At 42.2% G+C, this 13,969-nt stretch overlaps 1 protein-coding gene across 1 annotated transcript; it reads right to left on the bottom strand.

Moving 5' to 3' along the window:
• Nucleotides 1-913: 913 nt before the first annotated feature.
• LOC307040126 (ankyrin repeat and SOCS box protein 15-like) lies at nt 914-10,671 on the bottom strand. Its single transcript, XM_079682696.1, has 9 exons — nt 9,676-10,671; nt 9,512-9,564; nt 7,429-7,560; nt 5,473-5,637; nt 4,380-4,625; nt 3,562-3,733; nt 2,556-3,081; nt 2,037-2,190; nt 914-1,421 (listed from the first exon to the last, which is right to left on the bottom strand). Exons 1-9 carry the CDS (start codon nt 9,777-9,779, stop codon nt 1,246-1,248), a joined length of 1,728 nt encoding a protein of 575 aa, XP_079538822.1. The 5' UTR covers nt 9,780-10,671; the 3' UTR covers nt 914-1,245.
• Nucleotides 10,672-13,969: the final 3,298 nt, after the last annotated feature.

Genomic DNA, 13,969 nt, shown 5'->3' on the forward strand with positions numbered 1-13,969 from the left:
CACCTGTTCCAGTGTATTTAACATGCAGGCCGCTCAGCAGCACCTAATGGAGTGTAATGTCGCTCTGCACATTTTCCACAGCTAATGACAAACAATAATGAAGTGGTCTGTTGTATGAATATTTATTGTCATTATGATCCGCCGTGTGCTCAAAACACCGTTAAAAAACAAGTCGATGACAACCTGCTGAAGTATTGAAGAGGCTTCAAGAGGGAAATTACTCTTAACCTGATCTCCAGCTGCGGCTGACCTTTGACCTCTTTGATTAGCATTTTAAAGTACTTTTTTCCATGTCTATTTACTACCAATTATTTAAGCTCCAAAACATACTGCCAAAAGAGGGAAATATACAAGTTTTCCTGGCCTCAACACATAAAGCAAGTTCTTTTATATTTTATAATTTTAATCACAATGTAGCAGCAAAAGAACAGTTTTCTGAAACACCAATATTAAAATGTTGACATGAAGTCATGTGATAGCCCAACATTAGCCACCTTTAGCTTAGCGGTGGTGACGTGAAGTCATGTAACCGTACTGTAGTTCCTTTATAGCCCAACATTAGCCACCTTTAGCTTAGCGGTGGTGACGTGAAATCATGTGACCGTGCTGTAGTTCCTTTATAGCCCAACATTAGCCGTCTTCAGCTTAGCGGTGGTGACGTGAAGTCATGTGACCGTGCTGTAGTTCCTATATAGCCCAACATTAGCCACCTTTAGCTCATTCGTGGTGACGTGAAGTCATGTGACCGTGCTGTAGTTCCTATATAGCCCAACATTTGCTGCCTTTAGCTTAGCGGTGGTGACGTGAAGTCATGTGACCGTGCTGTAGTTCCTATATAGCCCAGCATTAGCCGTCTTCAGCTTAGCGGTGGTGACGTGAAGTCATGTGACCGTGCTGTAGTTCCTATATAGCCCAGCATTAGCCGTCTTCAGCTTAGCGGTGGTGACGTGAAGTCATGTGACCGTGCTGTAGTTCCTTTATAGCCTCTCCAGCTTTTCACCTCAAAAATGATGTGATTTGAATCCACTCCAAAATGTTATGGGTTATTCTTTGTCCCATGCTACACCCTTCTATAAATGTACATGAAAATCAAACCAGTATTTTTTAACTCACTTCCTTCATGGAGCAAAAAAATAAAGTTGGTTAAAAAATGGTGCTTATAAAAAACAGAGATAACAAAGCTTAAACAACAGAAACGTCTTTTTAAAATATGCAGGAATCTAGCAGAGGAAATCCATAATGTGTTCATATGATGCGTTGGAGGTCCTGGCTGTAGAGGTCGAGCTCCTGGTACAGTATGAAGTGTTTCAGTCTGGGGGGGAAAATGTGCGAGTCCATCACTTCAGGTTTGTTGAGTCTCTTCAGGGTCAGACGCCTCCGGATCTCCAGTCTGCAGAGGTGCCGCAGGGAGCGAGGGCTGTCTGGAGGGCAAGGTAAAAAAGAATGGGTTTTACTTTATTAGTTCATTCTTCCATAAAACACAGAACTGAGGGATTAAACACAGTAATATAGAGGGCTTGTGCAGGAAAGAGACCAAGGGGCCATATTCAGCTCATTTTCAGGTTCACATTAGTATTCAATGTCTCTTCTGTGACATGTCTCCATGCTTTAATGTTCAGAAAGCCCTTTACTTTTCTCTTGTCACCCTCTGTCTGAAACCAGAGCCCCGTCTTCTCTGATTGGTTAGCTGACTGGCTCTGTTGTGATTGCTCAACCACTTAGAGATGTCCCGCCCCTTGCCTATCACGTACGATGAGTTGGAGTACTAGTAAAAAAAAGAAGCGAAAGAGTTACATAGTGATGTTACTATAAGTAAACAAAGGAGTCCAATGGAGGCGTTTCAGGCAGGGGGAGGGGGGGATATGTGGGAGAGAAAATCCCACTCAAACCTATAGAACACATCAAAGGAGAGGGAAACCCCCAAAACAATTAAAGGGCCTCGTTTAAAGTGATACTTCTTCATATGTTAGTGATGGCAGTCTTTGTAAGGCTTTGAACCTTGCCTCCAGCCAGATAATAATCTTGAATGAACTCACTGAGGATGTCGCAGATGTCGGGCCACTCTCTCTGTTTCTTCAGGAGCAGTCTGAGTTTGGAGCAGATCTGAACGTGGTTGACGTAGTCGAGCAGAGTCCGGACCACCGTGCCGGACAGATGCATGACGCAGCAGAGGCTCATGAACTCACAGAACTGCAGAGAGGACGGACAATCACAAGGTCAACAATGTCTTCTCTAGAAGTAACATTATATATAAATGTGCAACTCTTTCCAGTTTCCCCCCTTTTTCTAACTTAGCTGATGTCACTTACTGGACTCTTCCCGTCCCAGAAGTTACGTTTCCATAAAACAAAACTGCATTATCAATTATGTTTAGAGCAACATTTTCACTTGGATTATTCGCAACGTTTTCATTATTCATTAAATATTGTCATGTGGGTTAAAACAGTTACCTTGTTGCGTACTTTAAATTACGTATCTGAAAAGAAGGCTAACCAAATGACGTAAGTAAAATAAGCAACGTAGATACATTTTCTAACCTAGCTGATGTCACTTACTGTAAACTTCCCCTGCCCTTCGTTGGCTTCACGGAAATCGTCATCGTGGTGGCAGTGAAAGCAGAGCTCCACCTTGTATCCGTTGTTGAGCAGCAGCCTCATCATCACCTCGTCCTTCAGGCAGTACTGCAGCGCTGTGGGAAACACTGTGTCGTTCAGCACCGTGAAGTAACAGTTCACGTCCGCTTTAGCCGCCAGCAGCAGCTTCACGATATCGTAGCGCCCCGACCTCACCGCCACCAGGAGGCAGCACAGAGGGTCCAGGTCCGTCTTCGCTCCGGCCGCCAGCAGGATTTTAGAGCACTCCACGTCCCCGTTTGAGACGGCGAAGTACAAGGCGCTCCTCCTCATGTCACTGTAGTTCTCTGAGTTTCTGGCGTTCATGCGGTAGTTCACGTCGAAGCCACAGGCCAGCAGGTGCTTCAGGCAGCGGCTCTGACCTCCCTCTGACGCCGAGTGGACCGGACTCTGACCCGCCGCTTTGATCGCCTTCTTGGTGGTCAGAGGAATCAGCATCTTCAGAGCACTGTGGGGAAAACACAAGCAGTTAAATGTTCTGCTGGGATCAACTCTCACTGGCTTCCACTTAAAGCTGCTTCAGAAGAATGTGATGGAAACTTCTGGAGCTATGGAGACGAGACTCAGAGAGACTCGGAGAGAGCAGGAGCTTTGATGGTAAACACTGATGGTTTATTTGGAGCTTTGGCCGGATAATTCACAAGACATGAGCTGAGCCACGAGGTGACACAGCTGCTGCCAAACCAATTCTGAAGATCTCTACCCCAGACCCATGTATTTAGCCAGTTCTGAGAGAAGAATCAACATGCTGCATAACAAGATAAACCATAACACCTCTATCATTTGACGCCAACAGTCAGGAACAGGGAGACGAAACACTGAGAGCAGTTCGAGGTTGCAGGACTGTGCTCAGCGAGGGCAGTACAAACTGATAAACTGGGTCAAAGTTATGGGCATAGGAAAATATTTCCCCAACAAAGAAGCTCACTCGAAGTGTCCGTTGAACGCGGCCTTGTGGAGCGGCAGGTGTCCGTTGGTGCTGGGCAGGTTGGGGTCGGCTCCGTTGTCGAGCAGCAGCTGAATGCAGGCGGTGTTTCCGGATCCGGACGCGTCCAGCAGGATACTCTCACCGTTACAGGCCTGAGCGTTCACGCTGCTGCCTGCAACAAGAGGAGATTCAGATGTGTAGGGGGGGAAGTTAAGTTAATTTGTACAAGTGTAAACATTGCTGTCGATAACATTCTCACTGCCCTACACTTCAAACTACAGTGCATTTGGTCCTTCTACAATGTCAGTTCGGTGGCATAACGAATGTAGGTTTACTTTTACAATAATGTTAGGATAAAGCAACTGTAGTACTGGATTAATTCAGTTAAAGATTGTGTTTTCAGCGGAAAAAATAAATAACTTTGAGTAGCATTTGTGTTTGTTAAGAAACTGGTATTAATTCCATTAGATACTGTAAGTCAACTTTGACATTTTTTGGCACCCCTGAGCAAACTCCTTCTTTGTTAACATCCGTTCCTTTTGGCGTCCATTATCGAGATTAATACGTTTACATTGTTACCCTAAAGCCTGGTTCTTCTTAACCACATACTAAAGATGCATTAGTGCGTGGGTATTGGAAACGGTGAGAACTTCCCAATCATCAGTATTTAACAACTTTGGAGTCCTGATCAAAGGTTTTGGCTAATGCTAACAAGTACTAAAAGACTGTCTGTAATTTCAATATTCCCATATCTACCCATGTTGAATGAACTGTCTTTCCACGGTCTCTAAACCTGCCGTTAAGCTCTTATGACTGACCACAGTTCAGCAGAATCTCGATGATGTGGTAGTGTGAATGCTCTGCAGCCACGGCGAGCGGCGTCCCCCCCGACACGTCCTTCTGGTTGACCTGGCCTCCGTTCCTCAGCAGCAGCATCAGGATGTCCACGTTTCCCACCTTGGCCGCCTCGTGCATGGCGGTCCATCGCTTCCCGCACACCTGCTCCACCCAGGTGTCGTGAGCCACCAGCAGCTCCGTGATCTCCAGAGAGGCGGCCTTCACCGCTGTGAAGGGAGGAACATTTTTATTTCCAAATAACTTATAACTAATGCTGTTGATGTATTGTGATTTTAAAAAGGTGTCTATTATCATCTGGCTGGGGACAACAGCTGGAAATGAGCAATGTTGTCTAAAGCCGCCCCATTTACTGCTTTCTTTTACAGTCGATCAATAGGGACTGTCCACGATACTATAAACAAATAAACTCAACTAAACTAAATATAGAAATGTGTTTTTTTAAGGTTTAGCAAGACTGGGATTACTTTTTTAATTTATGAAATCGTTTTAATTGTAACAATGAACCTGATAATCTGTAGTGCAAAGGTTGAGGGACATGCCGAGAATGATGGCCAACTTCCATCGTACGGAGCTTTTTAGCCTCTTTGAACTCTTTTTCCAATGTTTTCTCGCACCTTCTTTACATCAACATAGTCGTTACTCTGGCACTACCCTCAGGACAACTTTTTGAATTAACACCATTGGTGGCAAAGATGTTTTCCAATAACAAAGGTTCCAAATCGTCCCTCGACTTACCAACCAACAAACCCTACTGTTTGTTATTTTCACATATTTATTCTATGTTTTCAATCAACCAAGCAATCAACCAAGCAAGCAGTCAGTTAATTTGCTCCAAATGACCTTATATTATTCTTCTGTGCTTTGATTAACGATTTTCTTTGATTTCCAATGTATCGGAGTCTTGGGGGACCCGAGTCAAGATCACCTAACTGCAGCCTATGCCGTTTTCAATGGTTTTAGAATGTGATTATTTTCAGATAACATTAAAGATGTTTAAATTAGTCACACCATTAGTCTTATTATCCCCCCCCCCCCCCCCCCCCCCCCTGTTACCCAGCAGCAGCGGGGACTCGTTCTTGGTGTTGGTGTTGTGAGGTGATGCACCGTGCTCCAGAAGGTTCTTCACGTTCTGCACCAGCCCCGCTGTCACTGCCAGAGTCAGCGCCGTCTCTCCCCCCCCCGACGTCCTCTCCTCAAGGCTGAGCCCCTGAGCTGTCACTGACACACACACACACACACACACACACACACACACACACACACACACACACACACACACACACACACACACACACACACACACACACACACACACACACACACACACACACAGGTCGATGTCATCAATGGTCAACATGTGCTGGATGAAGATAGGCAGCATCATTTCGTAGTTTTATGTCTCCCCTATAGTGACATTCAACCCTAATGTGACCTGATGCTTCATATTCTAAACAGAGTCGTGCAGTGATGAGGATTATGGTTGGCCGAACCAGAAATTAGCATCCTCCTGACTTCCTTGATATTCCTTCTAATATCAGAATAGCATATTCTAACAAAAGTATCCCAACTGTAGCTGTGAACATGACAGGATGTGTGATTACCTAGAAGAGCATCAGGACTGTTTGAGGCATATGATAGCTATGTGATTAACATGATGATTCAGCCTCTATGGAGAGAGACATATGACAAGCATGATCATTTCTGACGTGGAGCTAATCTGAAGTAAACATTGAATACTGCTTTCTATTCCTCCATCTTGTGACTGTGGAACTCCCTCTCTTGGATATCAGCATGTGAAGGACACTGTTCAGGAACTAGTTGATGCTCTGTATGTGATGACTGCTTCCATTCTGGAGAGGATCACAGATACATGGATCCTGAGATTCAAGCTCAAGCCGGTGGCGAGTGAGATTTCTCTAACAAAACGTCAATACGATTTTGCAATTGGATTTTGGATTATTACAGCAAATAATATCAGTGGCAAACAAACGTTTAGGATACTTACGTACACGTTTTGTTCAGCAGGATAATCTCTACATTATCATCTCCTCTTAGTGAAATGTGTCAGGAGGTTATATTAATTCACCCAAGTCTGTCTGGATTGATGTTTCACTTTGCATCTGATTAATTTAGCTGCTAAACAGAACCTGTTCCAGCTTAACTGGGTTATAATAAAATATGTTTCAGAGCAATACAGAGATACAAACAGGGTGTCTTTGCAAAATAGTAATTAAAGTTAGTCACTTTTCAGACTTGAGAAACTCTGAGGCTCTACGGAGCTTTTTCCCCCTTTGAGTTATTACAGCACATTTAATGCTTGGTTCAGTCTCAGTGTTTCCAGCAAACCATCTCTGATAATCCCGCTGCTGCTCTGCTTCCCCAAAGTGATCAGAAATATACTTTAAGGAAATTGCTTTTAGATTTCTGATTTTCCAGTTCAGCTGACCATATCATTGACAGCCAAGAAGAAGAATTCAGAAATAGTATTAAAAGAGGGTTATAATATGAAAAAACACTTCCTTCAGTGTTTGTGCACATATTTTTGGGTACCTACCAACCCACAGACTGTGAAATAAGTTAACCCAGGCATTCTGTTTTTGTCTAAACATGCAATTCGACAAGCAATTTAGATGTGGCTATATCCCATATTTGGGTTATTTCAGCAGGCGGGCGCAAAGACACAGGAACTAAAAGAGATGTTTTAGACAGAGAGTACATGTATATTCAGTTTTTTTAACATTAAGTGTTTCTAAATGTCCTAAAAAGACCTGAAAATACAAGTTTCAATGTGAAAATGACCACAAGTCCCATATAAAATGAAGTTAGGAGCCCCTTTGGCTGTTATAAAAACAAATGGATTGAAAAGGCTCCACTGTCGCATCCTTTTTTTGGTTTTCCCTTTCCTGTTGTGTAGCTTTTTGTGCATGTGCAGAGGCTAAATCCCAAAGGTCCCTCCCCCCACCCTTTGATATTGAATGAAATGCCCATATACTGAAGAAATGTACCTACATTTTAGGACGGTGTGCAGAACCTCGGGGTCCGGCTGCATCGCAGCTCGATGGACAGGAAGCCAGCCGCGAGCGTCCGACTCTCTGAAGGCAAAGGTGTGTCTCAGCATTCCTCTGAGCATCAACACCTCACCTGGTCACCACGGCAACAGCACAGGTAGAATTTGTTAATTGAAAACCCAGTTTCTTTAAACCACTTCTGTGTTGCCTTACTGCTTGGTCCCTGACATGGATATAGAGAACAAAACAAAGCAATTCAAGGAATAACAAAGTGTGAACTCCTGTTTCCAACATGATCCCTGATGTATTAAAAGAACCGTAGCTACAGACAATAAAATAAAATAACAAAAAACAGTGTGTGACGGAGCGGGTCACAGAGTGACTGACTCCGCCACTGCAGCCGACACACACACACACACACACACACACACACACACACACACACACACACACACACACACACACACACACACACACACACACACACACACACACACACACACACACCAAACATTTCCTGCTCTCTTCCTAAAAAGGAACCCTGCAATTTCTTATTTATTTTACGTTTATTAATTATGGGGAATGATTGTGTTAAGAGGTGGTTAACCTGTTTATGTTTGGGTCGGATTTTTATGTTTAAATGTGGTTTTGAGCTAATTGTGTCACCTGTTGACGGTAAGCCTGTGGGAGGGGCTATGGGCTCAAAAGGGACGGGGTTTGGCGGTGGCCCTGGAGAGAGTCACTCGGAAGAATGTTGCAATGAAGGTAACATCCGGGACGTGTTCGGGAGATGGTTGCAAAGAGGGCAACACGGGAGCATGTTTACTCTAATGAGTGATGGACGGCCTGTTTTTGGACCTTTTTTGTGTCGTTTAAGTTGTGCTGCTTCGCTATTTTTTGTTGTTGTTGCTGCTGCTGTAATTAAAGTTTTTGGAGCTTAACCCAACCGACTAGGCCGATGTTTTCATACGGACAATAGAGCCCCGTCACACAGTGGTTTAAAAAAAGTTTTCTTTATACATCCTCCGATAATTCTCACACTCAACGACCGCCTACTCTCAGCCAGCTGTGGTTGTGTTTGCTCGGGTGAACACAACACTATATAAATAATAGTTATACACGTGTTAATAATATACGTAGGCTACCACTATACTGGTGTCAAAAAGAAGCCACCATAACTTTATTGGTCTAGGACTCTGTTACGGGATGTGTATTTTGTAAATTGTGTACATTTTCTTTTACATTTTTGTATCTTCAATATTTTTTAATGCATGCTTCTTGGTAACATTAAGCTGTCGTTGGCTCTTTTCTTGCTGCAATAAATGTACATTCCCCTTCTGTGGGACGAATAAAGGGATTCTGATTCTGTAATGATTTGCTCGTTAGCTAATCTTAGCTATCGTCACTTCCAGCAAGGGCAGCCGTGTGATTTTAGTCACCATACACGGCCTACATTGACCAAGTGTACGACCTGCAGTGTACTAATGAGACTGTGAGACTACTGTGTACATTTCCTGTTTTCTAATCAACAGATGCTTTTCCACCTTTCCTCTCTCGCCTCTCTGTTTATGTATCGCCCTCTCAGTTATGTTGTCGCCCTGCCAGCCTCCTGATGCCTGGCAGCCCTCCCTACAGCTGCTCGCCCTGTGACCAGCGGACCAAACACAACAGTGTGTAACGCTGGAGGTATTTCCCTGTGTGATGCCTAGAGATGGCAAAAGTACACACATCCTTTACTCAAGTAGAAGTACAGATACTCATGTTTAAAAATACTCTGGCAAAAGTAGAAGTAATGACTAAACTTCTTTACAAGTAAAAGTAAAGAGGCTTTGAAATGTACTTAAGTAAAAAGTACCCATAACTAGCAGCTGTTTTAAAGAGTACCTGACCTCCCTTTAATATTCAAACTAAAGGAACCAGCCTGTTTGGAAAATGTAAGAAGTAGAAAGTACAGGTATTTGTGTTCAACATGTAAGAAGTAGAAAGTACAGGTATTTGGGTTCAAAATGTAGAAAGTACAGGTATAATACAGAAACGAAGTATTTGTACTCCACTCCTTCCCACCTCCGTGATGCCCAACCCACCTTGCTCGATGGCTGCCAGGACTCTCAGATTCTCATCCGTCGGTGCTTCTAAACTAACAGTGAGGAGCAGACGATGCAAAGGGAAGTCAGCTGAGTTTGATCAAATTATAATTTTGTATGTATTCTTTGGGACGGATGGTGGAATCTTGACGTGTGTTTCATACCTTGATGCAGATTTCAGAAAGGCCTCCTGGCAGGAGTCTTGAATACTGAGCTGGAGGATGTAGTCACTGAGCCCCTCTTCACCATATTCTTCATCAGTGTTCATCGCTCTGCAGGGAGGAGACACACTGGTTGATAAACATCAGACTCCTCCAGAGGGAACACAGGGATGTCAGCCTCTGCAGAGCATTTATGTGCACAAAAACTATAAAACACACGACAGGAAATGGAAAACCCCAAAAAGCACAACAGGGCCTCTTTAACAGATTTGGTCTAAAACAAGGTGATTCTTTGCCTTATCAGTTTTAATAAAATATTCCATGGTTTTCTGAATGTGTTTTCTAGATCTACATGCAGTGGGATTACTATGTGGAACATATCAAAAGCAACGCAGCTATCCAAGAAAACAGTCCACCAATTCATTTGCCTAAAAACTATCCAAGACCAAATCATATCCTTAATAATGATCATGGAACAACTATTTGTGCACAGTGTCAACAACAACAAACGGGAAAGCTTGATTTGACAGTTCTGCAATTTAATTCAAGGAACTTTCCAGGAAATGCTGTTAAAAAGAGACAAATCAGACGGTGTTAATTTGATAATCCTCCAATTCATTAATTCAAATAGTTGCTAGAGAGCCTTTTAGTCAGAGCACATCAGGACAACTGAGCATTTATCTGACTGTTAGGCAAGCACATTATTGAACCTACTGTAATTGAAGAATAACGTTTCCAATAAAACTGTTGTAAAGAAAATAGCCTTTTTGGCGTTTAGATTTCTACTGTTTACCAAATTATTAATCCCAGTTCTTTCCAAGAGACTTAAAGGGAAAGTATTCAGAAAATAAAGCTGCGTAAAACAAAGAATTGCGTAGTAGAGGTATATTGTATTTCAAATCAATTGCCGGCACATTTCTGCAGATTGATTCATGCTATTGCTAAATAAAAAACAGCATATTGCAGATCTGCAGGTGTTTTAACAACAATAAGATTCCTTTTGAACAAATCCAAAATAAAAATACTAAATCTGACAAAATCTTGAAACCTGACACCGGCACATTTCTTCACATTCATTTATTCTAACGCTAGATAATAAACACCAACAATGACGGTAAAACATGCAGCGGAGAATGCAGACCAGCAGGTGTTTTAACAATGTTTAAAAAAGTTCCTTGCTAACAACTTCTTCACACCTCTACTCAACAGAAGCACAATCCTAAATCTGACACAAACATCTGGCTAAAAATGTGTTTTAAATCCCAAATCAGCGCTGAATTTCTGTTTTATTTTTGTCCTGTGTAGATCTGTTTTTCGGTTTCCTGTTTGAGTTTGAAAAGTGTTCGACCCCGTCTCTTCTGTTGCTTCCTGTCTCTGTGTTCCCTCCTGCCTGATTACCCGGTTGTGTTCACCTGGTGCCCCTGTGTTTTCTCCTCCCTCCTCACCTGTGTCTTGTTTGTTTCATTAGTCCTGTGTGCATTTAGGTTCTGCTTTTCCTGTTAGTCTTTGTGAGATCCTTGTTGTTGTTGACTGTGTTCACGGGGGAGAGAGTTCTGCTCTTTATGTTACTTGTATCCTTGAAATAAAGGTATTTTCTGTTAAACCTGCATTTGGTTCGTGTCTGCTTCGCTCAACCCGAAAAACGCTAGATAAAAAAACGTAGGAAAAAAAATAGAAATGTATAAAAGAATGCAGCTTTCCAGGTTTTTGCAAGATTCCCTGCGCACAAGTTCACTACACCTAAATTCAAATTTGTTTTAATTTCAAATCCAAAACAAGCAAATTTCTGCAGATGAATTCATGCTAATGCAAAAGGAAAAGCACAAACAATGACAATAAAATGTGCAGATGTTTCAACAACATTTAAAAAGAATTAGCAAGATTCCCCACTAACACATGTCAAAGCAAACATTTTAAATCTGGCACAAAAATCTGGAAAAAATCTTATTTAAAAATCCGAGCACATTTCTGCAGATGAACCCAGCATGTCTCACCTGAGAGGTTTTTTCTCTCCCTCGGCTCGCTCTCTAACGGCACACGGTGGTTTTATATTTGTGACCTGATGCTTTGAAAACAGCAGGGGGAACTGTGTGTGTGTGTGTGTGTGTGTGTGTGTGTGTGTGTGTGTGTGTGTGTGTGTGTGTGTGTGTGTGTGTGTGTGTGTGTGTGTGTGTGTGTGTGTGTGTGTGTGTGTGTGTGTGTGTGTGTGTGTGTGTGTGTTCGACACCTGGTGTTAAATATAGCTCGCTGACGAGTGCCATTGTGTGAGCTAATCCGGGACTTAATCGTATTCGGCGGGAATCCCAAATTCAAGATCCCACAATCCTCCGGGCTTACGCGGCGGACTCCACATCACCATCTATTTTGTTTTGTGGAAGACAGCATCATTCGGGTCTATTTTTTCCTTCGCTGCTTTGTTGAGCATGTGAGATGATGGATGTCTCATGAAATGTCTCTTTCTGAAATGTGCCTTTATGAGGAAACTGTTGTTTTATTGTTTCCACTTGTGATTTACAATGCTATGGTTTCTTTGTTATCTGGTTGTTTTCATGGTTTTCTTGACGTTATATTATTATATTAATTGGCTTGATTTAAGTTGTTTCCAATTTGCTGTCAAACTCAAATACACAGTGGGCCAACATTTAAAAATGGGTACTAGTCGAGTGCCGGACTGGTTCAATGTTTATAGCAGAACTTATTGAAATGAACTTATTGCACATATTAAACCTGGAACTAACACAGCTTAAATTATTGCCTATAAAAACAACATTAAACATTAAATAATCAGTTGCATTCATTTCTGATGGCTCTATCTGCAGCTTTTCCAGAGTCATTTCTTATGATCACATTTTTCCACAGGCCAACAACAGCTTCAACAAAACTATTTCCCTCAAAGAGAAACCAAACATGCCCTGTTGTCGTGAGAGAGAAAGTGCAGAAGGAAACATCCATTAAACTCAGTGTGCTGCTCTGTGATGCTAGATCAGATACTTGGCATCTCATCTTGGGTACAAGGTCATCAATGTTTGGGCTCAGGCTCTGAGCTGAGGAGACCCTCAGGATGGAGTCAAGGTGTGCGTGCAATTTTCCGGGCCAGATCTAATAGGAATTTCAAATTATCCAGCGGGCCGAAATTAAATCCACCAAGGGCCTGATTTGGCCCCCGGGCCTTGAGTTTGACACATGTGCTCTAAAACAACCAAGAGGGATACAATATCCACAAACAATTAAAGCACATGTAAAGAAAGATAGTTAAGCACAATTCTAAAACAGCACAGCTCTTCCACTTTTATTCAGACACATTGAAATTATTTAATCACAGTCATTTGTCATATTGTGTTTTTATCATGCGTATTCTACATTCTATATATATTTTAGTTTCTTTTGCACATTTTATGATTATATTTGTATTATGCTTTTTAAAATATTATTTCAATATTTGTTCTATTTATGCTATTTCTGTTAATTGTAATCACTCTTTGTGTGTGATCTATGCACCATTATACACCAACGATAACTCCCTGTATGTAAATAAATACTCTGCAAATTCTGATTCTTATTTTGTAATACAAAAGCAATACTTCTAAATATCAAACAATGTTATTTTCAAACCAATCATCATATTTATCCTGTCATATCCACCCTGTACGTTCAATAGTATGTTATTAGGATCCTTGTTGACGCTGTTTTCTGATAGCTTTGCACCTACGTGATAATATTTCCGTGTTGTTTGGTAACACGTTGCACCACATTCCCTCCCAGATCCCGGATCAAAATACTGTCCGGATGTCTCTGCTGCTCATGTCCCAGTGTGTGCGTTACGGATCCTGAGAGAGTGCTAACAGGATAACCAGACCCCCCCCTGGATGGATGAGTACCTGTTTGTTTTACACCGGGGGACCCAGGCTCTGTGACCTCTGGGGAGCCATCATGGGTCCGGCTGCAGATTAGAGCAGCTTTGCAGGGGTCACCATGTCGCCTCCTCTGGTTCTCAGACTGAAATAGCAGGGCTGCAGCTCATCATAAAGCTCCCATACACTAAAATAAGACCGCTGCTCATCCTCACTCTTTGAGCATGCATTAGAAGTTGTTAAAAGATAATGGGCACGAGTCTCTGTATCCATAAATACTAAATACTACTAACTGCTTCATACTTGCAATGGTATGCCTACTAATTATGCTTGTTTCACGCATTCTACTGGTATAATTGCATGTAGTTTGATTGTTAATGACTTAATACTTCTGCTAATGATCTGCCACTACTAGTTTTGCTACTGCAAGATTAATAAATTCAAGA

Source organism: Notothenia rossii (genome assembly GCF_949606895.1).
Source record: "Notothenia rossii genome assembly, chromosome: 5".
Classification (NCBI taxonomy): Eukaryota; Metazoa; Chordata; class Actinopteri; order Perciformes; family Nototheniidae; genus Notothenia; species Notothenia rossii.

Excerpts from the sequence above, each read along its gene's own strand:
- LOC307040126 (XM_079682696.1), bottom strand. The coding sequence starts at position 9,779 with ATGAACACTGATGAAGAATATGGTGAAGAGGGGCTCAGTGACTACATC. Across the intron at positions 3,734-4,379 it reads CGAGATTCTGCTGAACTGTG|GCAGCAGCGTGAACGCTCAG; the intron begins GTCAGTCATAAG and ends CTCTTGTTGCAG. Across the intron at positions 2,191-2,555 it reads AAGGGCAGGGGAAGTTTACA|TTCTGTGAGTTCATGAGCCT; the intron begins GTAAGTGACATC and ends TCCTCTCTGCAG.